The 18,138-nt window shown below is 36.7% G+C and overlaps 2 protein-coding genes across 2 annotated transcripts; both read left to right on the top strand.

Annotated features, from left to right (window-relative positions):
- Positions 762-4,208, top strand: LOC109843721 (elongator complex protein 6). Its single transcript, XM_020412673.1, has 5 exons — positions 762-1,113; positions 1,182-1,266; positions 1,964-2,136; positions 2,225-2,377; positions 3,878-4,208. The coding sequence occupies exons 1-5, from the start codon at positions 907-909 to the stop codon at positions 3,998-4,000; spliced, it is 741 nt and encodes a 246-aa protein (XP_020268262.1). The 5' UTR covers positions 762-906; the 3' UTR covers positions 4,001-4,208.
- Positions 7,915-16,840, top strand: LOC109842886. The gene is made up of 2 exons (XM_020411793.1): positions 7,915-8,131; positions 16,387-16,840. The coding sequence occupies exons 1-2, from the start codon at positions 8,032-8,034 to the stop codon at positions 16,653-16,655; spliced, it is 369 nt and encodes a 122-aa protein (XP_020267382.1). The 5' UTR covers positions 7,915-8,031; the 3' UTR covers positions 16,656-16,840.

The raw sequence follows: 18,138 nt of genomic DNA, 5'->3' as shown, positions 1-18,138 counted from the left end.
TTTATATCTTCACCATAACTTTATTGTGGACATAATTATTTTATATCTTGAATTTGTTTTGTGAACAGAAAAAAATAAGAAAGTTAAGATAATTAGTATTTTTTTAGTTCAGTGAAGAAGCATGTGAGGCATGCAGAATGAAATTGGAGTCAAGACAATCTTTTGTTGTTTTTAGATTGTTTTGATTTTGTCGGTGTTGATTTTATTGTTATGAGAGGAAAACCGTTTATTTGTTATTCTGTGTGAATACATACAAGAAATATTGGTAATTATGTATTGTTTGTAAATTATGTATATCCTTAACAGTAAAACTTGACCACGTTCAACACACGTGCATCCTGACTAATTGCTCGACTAGTTGTCCTAAAATTAAGCAGTTTCCATGTAGAGGGACTAATTTAAAGCCGGATTGGGATCCTCTACTCATGGATCCCCTCCTAATATCTCCTAATGAGGAGATCTTGGCCATCAATCTATCCATGGACGGCCAAGATCTCATCCTCCTCCCCCTCCTACTTCTCCTCATGAGGAGAATCTTGGCCGTCCATGGATAGATTGATGGCCAAGATCTTATGAGGAAATATTAGGAGGTGTCCATGAGTAGAGGATCTCAATCTTTTAAAGCCATTTATAAGATCTGGGAATAGCAATTTCAATGATTTCAGCAACTAATTTCAACAAATTACAGAACATAGGGACTATATATTGGGAAAACCCCTCCTTACAACATCTTTTGCACATAACCCCGCGACTACTTATTTCACTACTCTCAACCCCCTTACCGCTCCACCTATAAAGCCCTTCAAGCCATAAAACCCTCTCAAAAAACTTTCTCCCAAAATCTCGCGCCCAAACAAAAACAAGAAACAAAAAAGAGAACAAAATCAATCCCAAGAAACAAAAACAATGAATTCTCCCTCCAATCTCCTCGACGATGCCCTAGGCCCAATCCCCGGCCCAGTAATCCTCGTCGAGGACCGGGTCGAGACGAGCGGCGCCTTTGTCCTCCACCACCTCCTGAAGCGCTCTCTCGCCGCCGACGCAGGCGGCGCCGTCGTATTCCTCGCCCTCGCGCAGACCTTCTCTCATTACGACCGAATCATGAGGAAAATGGTGATTTTGGGTGATTTTGTTTTGGGTATTTCTCTTTGGCATTTCATCGAACAGATTGTGTTCTGTAGGGTTACAATTTGTCGGCGCAGCGGGAGAATAAGAAGGTGCTGTTTCTTGATATGATGAAGTTAGAGTACCCTTCTGAGCATAAAGGTAGAGTCTTTTACCTTTTTTCATTTGGGGGTAATTGCAAATATTCCCTGTATTTTAGAGGGTTAACATTTTTTTTTGGGGCAAGTTGCGGATAACATCTCTCGTTTATGCATTCAGTTGCATTTGTCACCAGGCAACTAGCTTAGTAGCACTTAATGCCCCTGAATTCACATTTTGAGAAGAATAAATTACAGATAACCGTCCTCTCTTTTATGAATTGAGGGAAGTTCAGTGCTAATAAATGAGGTGGGACCTGATAAATGTTACTGAAGGTATCGGTGAGGGGTTTATTGCAGTTTACACTTTCTGTATTAGCACTATGGCCTCCTCATATCCAAATGGAGTTGTCTCTCTGTTATGTGTATGTGTTGTGTGACGTCAATATATTGTCGAGAGATCTCATGATATCCATGTGTTGTAAAGAGAGCTCGTCCTCTTATAATGTTGAACATACACTCCCTATAGCATATGTGCAAATAGCGGAAAAATAACTCCACTCAGACACCAAGGGATCAAAGTGCTAATAAAAATTCACAGGTGACAAGTTGCTGACCCCCACGAATAAAGGGGGTGTATATGCAAGGAAACCATTTATTTGTTTGTTTGTTTGTTTGTTTGTTTTTTGCTTTTTCTTATTTTTTGTTTTTTTTTGTTTTGTGTGTGTGTGGTTTTGTAACATGATTTTATACAATTGAAGATGGCCTTATTGGGTTGTATGCGAAGATTCAAAGCGCTATAGAATCAAGATCTTCAAAGGAGAACATTACGATCATGATAGATGACATCTCTCTCTTGGAGATTGCAGCTCGTGGTTCTGCAGATGATGTGTTAGATTTTATGCACTATTGTGTTGCTTTGACTTCTGAATTGGTTAGAGATTTGTCTTTTGAGTTTGATTGATATAGTGATAATATTTTTTTTACCCTCATAATCATGCTTTTGAATTGTTGTATGTTAGGGATGCTCTCTTGTAATTCTGAATCATGAAGATATATATCCTAGTGGAGAGGAACCACCACCGACGTTACATTCAAATTTGGAATACCTTGCAGATGTTGTGGTAAAGACAGAGCCATTGTTGACTGGTTTAGCTGTTGATGTTCATGGACAGGTGTGTTTCTTTTTTTAGATAAGCTCGATAATCATTTATTTGATGGCATGTATATATTTTCTTCATGTGTGCTATAGTGTCGTAAAGAATAAAACATGAAATACACATATTAGACTTAGTCTATGATTTGAAGGCATGGTCATGAGTGTCGCACACTGCCATGAAGATAAGTTGTCAGACATGGGAAACTTCAAAATATAAATATGGAGAATAAACTACATGGGGTTAATTGTAGATACAACCAATGTATTATCTGGGTGTATCCAATTATACCCCCTAAACTCTTTCTATTATCACTAACACTCTTTGAACTCCAGGCTACATTATTTCTTCAGTTTGGTTGATGTCACATGGGAATCATGTACTGATAAATTATTTTCGTGCTCCAATTAATTGAAAAAGGCTAAATTGCCATCTAAATTGAGGGCAAAAAGTAAATGCGTCTGAGGTTCAGAGTTGTAGGCGTTAATAAAAGAGTTTATGGGGTAAGCGGCTACACCATAATAGTACAATTGGTGTATTTGCAATTCACGCAGTATGTTGTTTTTCAAATATTTCATATTTTGCCACACTTAAGAATGTAACAAGTCTCTACCTCACCCATATCTGCCACCTGTCCTTACTAGGCAAAAAATCATAAAAAGGTTTTCAAGTCTCAACCCACTTTCATCATTCTCAATCTCCCAATCTCACACCATAAATTGCCCCTCTCCTCAGAGTTCAAAGACTCGCTAAAATGTTTAACTCTCTTTCAAGTTCTTTTATTCCCAATTTATACCTTGCCATCCCTCTAGCGCCGTGCATTTCAGTGGATTTATGGAGTTCTGGGAGGAAATTTTGGAGGATGAGAGTTATGGCCATGTGCATATTATTTGCCTCAAGATTTATTCTGTGACACATATAAAAGGTATCCTATGTCTACATTCAAATCCGTAATTGATATCCATGACAGTCTTTTTAGACATCATATGAAATGCCTTGAGACTTCTACCCTCAGGCGCGTAAAAAATGTAGGTCAAGATCCTGCATACGGATTTTCTTATTTTATGCTGGGGTTTAACATGCTTTAGATTTATCAATTAATCATTTTGTTCATAGTGAAATTTTTATGTTGATGGAAAACCATAAATTTTTTTTTGAGTCATATGAATTTTTTTGCAAAGTATTTTTTCCTTCTTATCATAAAAACATTTCCTACTTAAGTCAGCTGCTCTTTCCTGGTTTTTCTTCTCCTCTATGTTCGTTTCACTTTTACTTCTCTTCTTATTTTGATCCAAATGAAGACTAGAGATAGTTTCCTTGCATTTTTCTGAAAAATTTCCTGTTTGACTCTACTAATATTTGCAATTTCAGTTGATCTTTAGAGTTAGAGAACAACATTGCTGGATAGAACTGAACTTAAATTTTCTTATATTGGAAGCTTTAGACATGTTGCAAAGAATATAAATATCAGTTTGCTGCTTATGCTTCCTTCTAACTTGAATTGCATCTTTGTAACAGCTGACAATCATAAGAAAGGTGGTTTTGAATGAGAAGGGTTATTCTGCAAGCAAGATCAGTAATTTTCACTTCAAAGTGAAGGAAAATGGTGTGGAATACTTCCATCCAGGGAGCCAACGTTGAGAGAACTACTATTAATGACGGGTCAATAACAATGTATCTTTATCTCGTTTGTTATGTGCAATGACTTCGTCGTCAGGCTAACATTCTTCTTCTTCTTCTTCTTCTTTTAGAAGTTTTTAAGTTAGCACCATATGTATGTATGAGTCTTGATCAATTGCTTGCTACAACTATTTTGGATGCTTAATGCTAATGCACTTTGTTCCTTCTACCATTGTCTTTTTAATATTTCTTTTCCAAGGTTTGTTGCTCTTGAGAATTGAGATCCCTGCGCTGTAGGGGTGCAACTTTATCTCTTGGGAGATTGCTCGTAACATTTGTTGCTGAAACATTTGTGATGTTGAATTCAATTTGGTTGAATTTGGCCTTTTCCATGGTGATCCATAAAGTAATTCTAAATTCCAGCCATTATATTATTTTTTGTCTAAAAATTTATTTATTTTTAAAGTTTTCCGGTTGCACTTTCCAAGCCACTAATATCTCATTATGACATAAGGCAGCCTTGAAGAAAAATTATTAGTTTGTTATGAGAAAGTATCTAGTTGAGACCGTCCATGATATTAAATATGCACTCAAAGGATGATGATTCATGTATTTGTGCACAAAATTTGAAATTCAATGATCCAGCTTACATTCATTTGGTGCACAACTGCACATCTAATATCATGCACCCGGATACATTTGATACAATTCCATTTGGAATATAATCATACTTAGGGGTGTCCAAAAAGCCCGCGGCCCCGGCCCGGGTCGGCGCAAAGTTGCCCGGTCCGGAACCGGGCCCGACCCGGAACAGCTTGCCGAGCCGCCGGGGCCAAGCGGCCAGGCGGCCAGTTCCCGGCTGCCGGGCCGGGCGGGCTCGACCTAGGCCAACACGGTCACCCTGGGGAGATGAAAAAAACCGGCCGGGCCGGGTCGGCCGCGCAACGGCCTCCAGTCATTAATTTATATTGACAGTTGGCGAAAAATGGCGGGACAGGCCGGGCCGGGCTGACCCGGCCCGGCCCGGTGCCAACGGTCACAATTTGTGACCGTTGGCCGGATATGGCCGGGCCGGGCCAGCCCGGCCTGGCCCGGTCATTTTTGACCGTTTATTCCGGGCCGGGTCGGGCCGGCCAAACGGTCATATTTGGCCGTTTGACCGATTTGCCCCTTAAAACGGTCAAAAACAGCTAGAATATGAGGTTTTTTTGGTCATTTGCCTAGGGGGCTGCCTCTATAAATAGAGGGGGGTTTTCACTTCTTCTCCTCACACCAAAACACTTCTACTTCTCTCTTATACAATATTATACTCTCTTATAATCTCTTATATTTTCTAATACTTCTATCAAATGGCTTCTGAATCTGATTATGAAGAACAACACCTACCTCCTACCGATCCAGAAATGAGTCCTCCTACAACAACTACTACTCCTCCTACCGGTGTTAATCCTGAATCTGGCGATGACGAATCTACTGCACCAAGAGCTCCTAAAAGGCCGAGATCCGATATGTGGAATTTTTTAAGAATTAGACGTCACCAAGGATGAACACGATAGGATCATCTCCCAGAAGGCAAAATGTGCGTTGTGCGACCAGGTTTTCCAAGCGCATCATAAGAGCGGCACCAACCATTTCAAACGCCATATAGAAAAACACAACAAAGGCCAGAATCTTTAAGGTGATATCCGACAGTTTATGATTTCCTAATCCTCCTCTTCTGGTACCCTCAGTAGTTGGAATTATGACGCTGCCCGAGCTAGGAAATGTGTAATCAGATTTATTGTTCTTAAAAACCTGCCTTTTAAATTAGTAGAAGATGATGAATTTGAAGATTTGTTTAGAGATGGTTTTTATCCTGCATTTACAAAATTTTCTCGTCAAACCTGTTAACGTGATATTTTAAAATATTATCAGAAGGAACAAGGAAAAATAATTTCTTATTTTAAAAATTTAAACTGTAAATTTTCTTTAAATTCTTATATTTGGACATCTAGAGTACAAACTGGTTATTTATGTATCACAACACACTGGATTGATGAAAATTAGCAAATGTTTAGAAGAGTTATTTCTTTTATTGCAATTGAAGAGTCACACACTGGTATTAATATTGCAAATTTAATAATTGAAGAACTTATGAAACTAGAAATTGATCAAAGAATATTTTCTCTTTCACTAGATAATGCAAGTAATAACAATATAGCTGTTGATTTTATTAAAACAACTCTGTCATTACCATATCATGGTGACCTTTTTCATGTTAGATGTATCTGCCATATTTTAAATTTAATTGTTCAAATTGTATTTTCTGAAATTAAACCCATGATAGAAAAGGTTAGAACAGTTGCTAATATGCATAATGCTTCTGAAATGAGAATTAAAAGATGAAAACAATGTTGTAAAAGAAAAAATTATAAGCCTAGACTAATTCCAAAAGATGTTGACCATAGGTGGAATTCCACATATGCAATGTTAAGTGTAGCAATAGAATATAAAGAAATTATAAATGATTTTATAAATTTTTATGCTTCTAGTTCTAGCTCCGGTAGCACTTATGGAATAAGTGAAAATGAATGGAATATGTAAATTAAATGAGATGTTACAAGTTTTTTATGATGCTACTATGTTATTATCTGGTTGTTATTATCCAACTATTACTTTAGCTGCTTTACAAATTTTAAATATTTAAATTTTTTTGCCAAATATCGTATGGATGATATTTTTGGAAATATAATTTTTTAAATGGAGAGCAAATTTAATAAATATTTTAAGCCTATTCCTCATATTTTTGGTTTGGGGGTTCTTATTGATCCATGTTTGAAGGATATTGGTCTTCGAAGTTTGTTACAGTCATTGTATGGTGGACAAATTATAGACTTAGATGATGGTTCCACCCTTACTGCTACTTCTCATCATTTATCTATTAGAAATTATTTTTAAACATTATATGATGAGTATGCAGCTAGACATGGTGTAGCTGCACAACAGTCTACAGCTTCAGCGCCTTCGGCTTCGAGCACAGGTCGAGGTAAAAGTGTAAGTTTTGATATGTATGCAATAGTAGCTGAACTAACTAGTGGATCTGGAATTGGTTCAGGATTAGAGGTTTCTGAATTAGATGAATATTTTTCTGCTTCCTTAGTTAAATATCAAGGAATATAAAGATTAGATAATATTCATCAAATTATAATTTTTATTTCTTAGCTTTAAATTTGTAATGAATTATTTTAGAAAAAGTTACAAATGATAGTGATATGGGTGAGTAGGTGCCAACCTAGTTGGGATTTACTCATCTATTGTGATGCGATAAATTTCGAAATAAATTTATAATTATAAATAATTTACTGATTATTAATAAAGAAATTATTTTTATCATCTTTTATTTTTATAATTTTTTGTACTTGTAATTTATGTCATTTCAAGTTATTAAAAAAATTTATGTCATTTTCTGTAATTTTTATGTATATTTTATAATTTATTGTTTTTTAAAATTTAAAAAAAAATTAAAAAATGGGAAAAAACGGAGCGACCCGGAGCCCGGCCCGCTCAGGCCCGGGTCCGGGCTTCGGTTTTGCCCGGGCTGGTTTCCCGAGCCGGGCCGGTCCGGATGGACACCCCTAATCATACTTCCAACTTGCACGGAGCTAAAATTCAATTATTTGCATTTGGACTTTTCAAAAGCATGTTCTCGTTTTGTTTCTGCTATGAAGTATGTACGAGTACATGATTTTTTTTTCTTTTCTTTTTTTTCCTCAAAAAAAAAAAAGAAAAATTCATGTTGTCGTACATACTACATAGCAGAAACAAAACGACGCGGGAAGAAAGCGAACACACAGGGAAATAAACGGTCCAGATGATTCTGCGAAAAATGGACGGCAGATCTAAGCTTCTTCTCATAATATCTCAGCGAGAGAACGAGAGCCATTCTTCACCCGATACTCAAAAACGACTTCAAAACCCTAAAAAGAATCCAATCAAAATTTAATTGAAGTACAAATTCAACTGTATTTTTTTTTACCCAGGAAAGAAAATTTCTCCTGAATTCGAGGTTAGCAATGGATCTCTCAGTTGGGAGATTCACAGCCAGAATCCCTCTCAGGCTGCGCTGCTCGAAAGACGACTCTCGATCTCAGGACAAAGGGAAGAACGATAAAGGTGAATTTTGAGAAATTTTGAGTGATTATATTGTGTAAGATTGATGCAAGTTATTATTATTTTTCATTGCTCCTGATAGATGTTTTGATCATATGCTTGTATTAATGGTGTCGTAATTTAATTATAGAAAATTGAAAAAAAAAACCTGAATGTAAAAATGGAGTATAATCATCTTATTTCATTAATATAGAGAATGCCCTTAAAATTGCATCACGCAATTTAGCGGGAAACACATTATCTCTTTTTCTGTTTCCAATTTGGTTGGCTAAGCGACTTTGCGACGTAGAAGGGATTTCTGGTTTTTTTCACATTTTTGGACTACCTATTGTTGCTTGTAAGGAATTTTTATGAGTTTCTTTCCTGTCAATGACATAAGAGTAAACTTTTGAGTTGAAATCAGGATTAAATTATCATCAAATGCCTCAATTGGCAATTATATAAAGTCTATGATGGTTAAGGTCAAATGACATTATTCTGTGCTGGCCTAGTTAAATTTGAGTAGCGACCTGTTCTAGTAAAATCATGAGTCAAGTTGGTGAATAGGTATTCAACTAGAAACTTAACCTAAATGCAAACAATGTCCCTATTCCTTCGATCATCTTCACAAGTCGAGCTTTGCGTATCAAATTCAAATTTTTTTCTCGGTCTGAGGAGAATGTGAGAACGATAAAGGTACACAAATTTGAAACTTTTCAAATGATCATATGCAAACTTGTTGCAAATTAAATCTTTTTCGTTGCACCTTGTACATTTTTTTATAATATGCTTGTGCAACGAATGGTGTGATTTAGTTATAGCAAAATGATCATTTCATTTGTTTTCTTACGTTGTCTTCTACTTAATTAGTCATGGTAAATTAGTGGTAATTTGGCAATGCACAGATGAGAAAATTTTTCCCCAGATCGGTTGGGTAATTGAATTCAGGACATATTGGAGAATCTTGGTTTGTGTTAGTACACTCTGTTGCGTATCAGGCCAACTTGTAAGTAGTTGGTATATAAGTTTACTGTTCAAGATATAACAGTTAAACCTTTTGGGTTGAAACTAGTAGCCCATTATGAAATGCCTTAAATATACATTTCTTCCAAGTTTTGAGTTTTCCATAACATTTACAATGATTACAATGTCAAATTAAATCATTTGATGCTGGTTTTTTTTTTTTTTTAATTTGAGTAACAACTGTTCTGGTAAAACCGTCAGGCAAGTTAGTGAATGTCTATTGAACTAGGAACTTAACCTAAACAACTAGTTGCTAAGGGATTATCACCACAAGTTAAGTTTTGCATATGGATTGCATATTCTGTACTGTATGGTGGTAAGCAACCTACAAATTATTACGCGTTATTCGTTCTGTTGTTGTGTTTGCTTGTTCTATTTTTTTGGTTCTTACTATCATAATTATTGTTCTAACAATTCCTTTTCTTTCATTGTTTAAGAATAGAAAATGGTCATTATCCGTACTCAGTGTCTTATGATTGGAAAATGCTAGGACAAACCTAGAGCCCAATAGAACAAGGTCCCGATGAATAGTAGAGCAGAAGTAATAAAATGAACACACACATATTTACGTGGAAAACCCCCTAAATAAATTTGGGGTAAAAATCACGGGTAAGGATAGAAGAATCCACTATGAGGAAAATTTAGGAGTTATAGTTTCTCTTCTCAAGGAAAAACTCTCTCTAATTTTCTCTCTTTCTCTCTCCCTCTCTCTTTCTTTTCACTATTAATTGGAGACACTGGGACGATCAAAACTTACTGTCAGGAAGAGCTATATATATGTGAGTTTGCAGTAGGTGAGCGTTGTTGCTACATTGTTTGCTACAGTGTTGATATAGTAACATTTTAGTGTGTTTGCGTTAGGTGGTTACTGTAGCACATTGGTGATTACTGTAGCAGGTAGGTGGTACAATAATTTTTCGTCAATCTCCCACTTGAAGATTTGATTGAGTATCAATCATATCTTCACACCATTCTTTTTATCTTGCCATCTTCATGTTGCTCACGTTTCTGACAGATCACAAGAGGATCGACACCAAATAAATTTATTAGTATTGACTGCTTTTGTCAAAAAATCTGCTAGGTTGTCTTTGGTGTGAATTTTTTGAATATCCCCTGTTCCTTCTTCCACTTTCTCACGAACGAAGTGGTACTGAACTCGAATGTGTTTTGTCTTTAAATGAAAAACTGTATTTTTGCTAAATGCAAACACTCTGACTGTCACAAAATAGAGAAATCTTCTTTTGTTCATGTCCGAGTTCCTCCAGCAATATTTTCAACCATATCACCTCTTTACTAGCTTGTGTAGCTGCTACATATTCTGTTTCTGTTGTTGAAGTAGTCATAACTGACTGAAGTTTTGAAATTTAGCTTACAGCTCCGTCAGCAAGTGCAAACACATAGCCTGTGATGGATTTGCTATTATCACGATCACAATCTTACATGTTAAAACGCCACAATATTTTCTTCAAATAATTCTTCTGAGAAAACTAAATCTTCTTATTAATTCTGTCTCGGTAAATTTGCATCTCTAGAATCTTGTTTGCAGATCCTAAATCTTTCATTTTAAATTTCCTAGCTAACTGTGCCTTTAGTTCTTTGATACGATCTTTGTTGGGGCCTGCAACCAACATGTCGTTAATATCCAACAATAAGATAACAAAATTATTTTTACCAAACATCTTGAAATATGCACAAGGGTCTGAATTAAGTCTGTTGTATCCAAGGCTCATGATGAATAAATCAAATCTCTTATACTAACACCTCGGCGCCTGCTTTAGGCTGTACATAGATTTCTTCAATCTGTAAATCAAGTTCTCTTTTCCTTTTTCTTCAAAACCTTATGTTGGAACATGTAAATTTCTTCTTTAAGATCATCATGAAGAAATACTATTTTCGCATCTAGCTGCTCTAGATATAAGTCAAATATAACGCTCATAGCCAGGAGTATTCGGACTGTTGTAAGTTGAACTACAAGACAAAATATTTTATTAAAGTCAATACATTCTTTTTGTGCATATCCTTTTACCACCGATCTAACACGATATCGTTCCACTTGATCATCGTCATTTCGCTTGATCTTATAGACCCATTTATTTCTAATGGTCTTTCTTTCTTGTGGTAGTGATACAAGTATCAAAGTCTTATTCTTATGGAGAGCTTTAATTTCTTCATGCATTATTACCATTCACGAAGATGCATCTATGCTATTTATAGCTTCATAAAAAGTTGATGGCTCTCCATTCTCTGTTAGAAGATATTATGCAACATTACTCTCCGTAATATACTCCGAGTGTCAAATTGGTGGTCTTCTCTCACGAGTTGACCTTCGAACTTCTGGAGCCTCGGACTCGACTGGTTCTTGTACATCATGCTCTGCTGTGTTGCTTCAGAAGAATTTGGATCATTTTCTACCTGAACAACTACGGTCTCTGAGTCCTTCTTTGAACTGCTTTCTTTCTCTTCACTTTGTAGTTGGTTCTCTATAAAGATAACATCTCTGCTGACGATAACCTTACGGACAGTGGGATCCCATAAGTTATACCCCTTTACTCTATCAGCATATCCTAAGAATATGCATTTTCTAGATTTTGAATCCAGCTTTAAAATTTCTTAGATATTGTACATTATGTACACTGAGCTTCCAAATATATGGAGGTTGGAATAATCAGCTGGCTTGTCAGTCCACGTCTTCATCGACGTCTTTAATTGTATTACAGTTGATGAAGATCGATTCATCACATAACATGTAGTTTTTACTGATTCCGTCCAAAAGACTATCCAGATTTACAGTTGCTAACATTACTTTTGTTTTTTCTAACAGAGTTTTGTTCATCCGTTCCGTCACTCTATTTTGTTGAGGAGTATAAACAGTACTGAATTGTCTTTTGATGCCTTCTTGCTTGGAGAATGCAAGAAATTCACCGTCTGTGTATTCTCCTCCATTATCTAACCTCAAGCACTTGATCTTATTTTCAGATTCAAGCTCGAACTCATGCGTTATAGGCTTTAAATATTGAGAACACATCCGCTTTCTTCTTGATAGGATACACCTAACATCTCCTAGAGTAATCATCAATAAAGAACACAAAGTATTTTGCTTCTCCCATGGATGTAATTGGTGCTTTCCATACATCAAAATGAATCAGTTTTAAAATAGTCTTGCTTCTAAAACTCGATGGGTTGAACTTTAGCCGATGCTGCTTACTTGTAACATAATACTCGCAGAAGGGAAGAGCTATCGAAAGTCTAGGAAGCAACTTCTGATAGGAGAGAATCTTCAAGTCTCGTTCTGACATGTGACCTAGTTTGCGATGCCACATCATGATTTGTTTTTTTCTATGGCTAATTGATACCACACATGAATCAGCTTCCTGCAGGGTTTATCCCTTGAGCATGTATAGATTTACAGCTATCTTTTCTCCTTTTATCACAACAAGTGCCCCTCTTAACAAATTTTATGATCCCATTTTCTATATGAGTCTTGCACCCGAGCTTATCTAATTGTTCTAAAGACAACAGATTCTTCTTCAATCCCTTCACATGTCGCATATCTTGAATGGTGCGTATTGTACCATCAAACATTTTGATTTTGATAGTGTCAATACCAGAAATCTTTAAGACATGATCATTGCCCAGCCCATGAATACAGATCCTCCTGAGATAGGTTCATATTTATAGAATCATTCTCTTCGGAAGGTCAAGTGTCAGGAGGCTGCTGAATCTAGAAGGTAGACATTAGCAAATCTCTTTCTGCCTTCATCAACAATGGTTGCTCTACTGTATAGAATTTCACCATCATCTGACGTGCTGACAACGCATACTTGAGATGTTGATGGCTCTGAAGCCTTTTTATCTCTACTCTTCTTATTGTGCCAACACTCTGATTTCATGTGCTCTCTTTTGCTACAGTTGTAGCATTTGATAGTCTTCTTACTTCGTGATTTTGATCTACCATGGGTATGACTCCCACTAGAGCCACGTGCAATTGATCTTCCTTTCGTCACCGATAAGGTCTCCGTTTGTTGTGAACTTACCTACCTGTCTTCATTGTTCTTGCGTCGATTTTCTTCCTCCAGAACAGCGGCTATAATATCGTCGAAGACTAGATTGTCTATGAGGACGTTGTTTGTTAAGCTGATAATGAGCTGATCATACGAGTCAGATAGACTCTGAAGTAGAAATTTTGCACGTTCATTCACACCGATTGTATGCCCCAACATTGTGAGTTGGAAAAACAATGTTTAGGGTGTTGATGTGGTTGGTCATCGATGTAGATTCCGCTATCCTTAAGAGTGTAAAGTCTCATTTTCAAGAAGATTTTGTTGTGCCAGGATTTTGCCTTATATAGTTTTGTTAGAGTATCCCAGCTCTCCTTTGCTGTCTTCTTTTTTTGTATGCTTGACAGCACCCCATCTGCTAATGCTAGATGGAGATTTACAATAGCATTTCCCTTCATCTCATTTCACTTCTTATCATCTGTGATGTTATCTAGTCTTACACCGATGACCACTATGTAATTATTTTTTCTCAAGATAGTCTTTATCTTTAACTTTCATAGTGAGAAATTACTCCTGTTGAATTTCTCGATCTCGAACTTCGTCGTCATTGCTTCTACCATGAATAGTCTATGAAGCACGGATACTCCCCCGGAGGCCACGAATCCGTGTCCGACACGAATCAGACACGATTCGTGCTCGATACGTGCACGACACGTGTCGGACACGGTCAATCCGTGTCCGACACGAGTCAATGGTCAAACGAGGGGGACACGGTCAATCCAAGGGGGGACACAGTTGGGATTCGTGAACAAAAGGAAAAAAAATCCTGACGTCGAACAAAAAAATCCCACACGGTGAAAGACAACCCGAAACCCAAACCCAAACCCAAAACATTACCCTAAATCACTCACCCGAGTCCTACGCCGCCGCAGCTTCGTCCATCTCGTCTTCGCTCTCGCTAGGTCAGATCTCGTCGCTCGTCTTCTCTCTCTTGCTCCGGGGGCTCCACTCGTCACTGCTAGGTGACCTCGTCCTCGTCGATCTCGTCTTCTCTCTCTTGATCTCTTCGTCTTTCTCTCTATCTCTTCGTCTCTCTCTCGAAGTGGTGCTCCTCGTCCGGCATCTATCTCCTTCTTTCTCTTTTTACTCTCTCTTTGTTGAAGGGAAGAGTGAGAAAGCGAAAGCAATGGGGGAGGGGCAGATTATATGAGAGTTAGGGTTTGTGATTTGATGATGATGATTGAGGACCGTGGGATTGGTTTCTTGGTTCTGGGTTCGGGTCTATATTTGAGATCCTTATCCAATCCCGTTTCATTTTTCACTTTTTTTTTTCTTTTCTTGTTGCTGCTTCCGTTTCTTTTTTTCCTTTTTTTCTTTTTTTGAATGTTAAGTCATTTACTTATTTAACTATAACTGTTAAGCCATTTACTATTAACTGTTAATAGTTTCTTATTTAACTATAAAGCAATGTTTTTTAATGTTTAATTGTTAATGATTTGAGATAGTAAGCCACTAAACTTATTTTTAATTAATAATAGGTAATTATTAAAGTTTGGTTTGTGGACTATTTTGATTAATAATAGGAGAGATTTAATGAGAGATTTGTCTTTAACTGTTGAAATGTTAACTATTTTACAAAGAGAGATTTAAGGAGAGATTTGTCTTAACTGTTAACTGTTGGTTCTTTTTTATTATTATCACTGTTAAGTGTTAACTGTTTTTTTAGAACTAATTGCTTGTTTCTTATTAATACATATCGGTCATAATTGTTGAAAATGTGCTACTATTTGATTTCGTGTGTGAGACTGCGAGAGTACGAGTATTGATTCTTGCTATTTGAGCTAGGTGTAGTGGCGTAGTGCAACTAGTTGACTTGAAACTTGAAACTTGAAACTTGATTCGCCATTTGTAACCTATATAGAATAAAATAAAATTTAGCAATATAGTTGTTCGTGATGCAATATACTAGTATGAAAGTTTGAATAATTTGCAAGCTTGAATGAAAATTAACGTACAAGTTTAATACTTTAATTCACTAAATTTTTCTATAATAATAGTAATTTTAAAATAATTCTTTGCCGTATCCCCGTATCCTATTTTTTTGGATTTTGCCGTATCCCGTATCCGTGTCCGTGTCGTATCCGTGTCCCGTATCCGTATCCGTGCAACATAGCTGAATAGTAACTTCTTACTATTTTACGCAAACAATAACTGTATTTATGAACAATAACCGTATTTGTGAATAGTACCTACTAGTGAATAGTACCATATTTATGAACAATACAATACTCTTGAATAGTACCGTCGCCTTCAAAGGGTAAAGGATAATTTAACTTATTTTCTGATGTGGATGATCCATCTTTGGTGACAGCCACAGAGCATACGATAAGTAGATACAAGCACCCTAAACCAGGCTATGTTACTACTTGTTAGGACAAACCCAGGGCCTAATAGAGCAAGGTCTCGATGAATAGTAGAGTAGAAGTAATAAAATAAATACGTGAAAAACCCCCTAAATGAATTTGGGGTAAAAATCACGGGCAATGATAGAAGAATCCACTATGAGAAAAATTTAGGAATTACAATCTCTCTTCTCAAGAGAAACTTTCTCTAATTTTCTCTCTTTCTCTCTCCCTCTCTTTCTTTTCACTATTAATTGGAGACACTGGGATGATCAAAACTTAACGGCAGGGAAAGTTATATATAGGTGAGTTTGCGGTAGGTGAGCGCTGTTGCTATAATTTTACTACACTGTTGCTACAATAACATTTTACGCTAGGTGGTTACTGTAGAGCGTTAGGTGGTTATTGTGGCGGATAGGTGATACAGTAACTTTTCATCAGAAAATGCTAGAGGAATGTGTAATGTTGTTTGTGCTGCTCTTTTGTTTGTAAGTATTAATTGTCCACCGTGCTTCTAGAACTTTGTACTTGTTCTCTTTTCCATGATGTTTGACTGTTTTCCTCCTTATTATCTTCCGTTCTTAGATGGCAATACTTCACGAGATTATCTAGCCATGTTAATTGTCCTTTAGTGGTTTACTGTTGTATGTATGCCTTTCCATAACTGTTGGAAATAAAGATCCATCTTGAAAACACTTCAAACTGCAAGCAACTTGTCTTATAACAATCTTCCCACGGTCATGCACATTCCTAAGTTTTTACATTTCTATTCTTCATTTACTCATGAATATGCTTTTACGTTAAATCCTGCAATGGACATTAACAAACTCACCATTTTTCTTGCTCTTATATTTAGGTGATAGACTGTCTACAGACTGGGACAAGGCTTGGTCAAGCTTCAGAAAGCAAGGAAAAAAATCACTCTTCTCACAGTTCAATCCAGATAAATATGTGAGCTGGAATCCAAGGCGGTCTGAGTACCCATTATCTGAGGAGGTTGATCCCATCAAGCGAGCCGAGCGATCCAACCTCATGTTGTGGACTAGTCCAAAGTTCACTCTGGTAGGGGCAATAGTTGTGGTCTTAGTGCTTCTAATCTACACAATTTTAGCTCCAGCCAAGTAATTTCAATGTGCTCTTTTACAATAATATACCACTGGGTGAAGATGATTATTTTCTTCATTAGTTTGGGAATTTAAGGCAATGTTCTGCCCAGAATGAAGATCTTCTGTGTACATAAATTATCCATAACCACTGTCAGAATGTTTACTTTCTACATTTTGTATGTCAATGCCCATTTTTTCTCCTTATTTATTCGTTTATCTATTTTGCCTTTTAGTTGGACTCTGGCATCTTCAAGTTTATCACTTGTAGACGACACAAGTCAGGATAAAAAATAATGTTAAAAAGAGAAAAGAAACTAACCCCATGCAGATAACGAGATGTTTGTTTTCATGCTAATGATCATCAAGTTAGTTAATCCCTATCTGTATCAGCTGGTAATTTTTAAAATTTTTAGGTAGACTTGAAAATGCATGGATTATATTAGAGTTTTTTTATTGTCTTGCGGAAGAGAGGTGCCAATATACGCAGGTAATTGTAGAAATGATCAAATTTTACAATTGAAGCCATTGTGGAGGACCATTCTACCCTGAGCGACATCATTAGCTAGCTCTTTAAGGTGAATTTGTGTAAGGGCATTCACAAAAACCAAAGTCGCCATCTTAAGCCATACTTTCACACAGTTATTTCATCTATCACTTTGGAGCAATGCTACCCACGCGCGTTCGCGCGCCTGTGGCTAGACCCCCTCGTCACTTTGATAAGTTGAAGAAGGAAATCTTAGTATTTTTAGGAACTCTTGGTTGCGATAGAGATTTATTTTGGAAATTATATGATTTTGATTTAGATGGAATAACTTTCCAATAACAAAAGATGATATGGAATGGGGGAGAACAGACAGGAGCTTTCGAATTTTCCACCAATTGAATTTTATAGTATGAATTCAACTAACTATAATTGTGGTTCAAGCATAGAACATATTAGCTCTCATCAAAAAATGACTTTTTTTAGTTTGACATGCTAGGTGAAGTATTAGGCAGATGTTTGAAAAGAAAGGGGCATAAAGAAGAAGAAACACCAATAGAGTCCTCCAATTCATAGTGAGTTATATCGATCTGCTGTAATAGACGATTACAGCGCCAAAAAAGAGCACGAGGACTGTGTAATGTAGAACTCGGACTTTGTGTGAGGTGCATTTGGTTCCTGTTGTTCATGGTGAATGCCATAATGGCAGGTCTTGTTCTGGTTCTTGGATCACATGGATACTGAAACTTCATAGGGATTCCATAAGGTATTGGTGCATATGTTTCTTGGTTTCCTCTAGTGTAAAGTCATAAGGTCAGGTGCTGATCTTGAACTCAGAGAGGCACAACCATGAACTCTTAGAAGTTATAGATACTCTTTAGTTCAAGTGGACTTTGGAAGCATAATTCTCATGAGACTAAGTCATATATGGTTTTCCTATTCCTTGATAACTAGGTCTCTATGGAGAGAAGACAGCCGGTTGGCTGCCTCATTAATGAGGGACAACATGGAGACAACAGCA

Source organism: Asparagus officinalis, chromosome 5, assembly GCF_001876935.1.
Source record: "Asparagus officinalis chromosome 5, Aspof.V1, whole genome shotgun sequence".
In the NCBI taxonomy this organism is placed as follows: domain Eukaryota; kingdom Viridiplantae; phylum Streptophyta; class Magnoliopsida; order Asparagales; family Asparagaceae; genus Asparagus; species Asparagus officinalis.
This window is presented reverse-complemented; position numbering and strand designations above follow the sequence as displayed.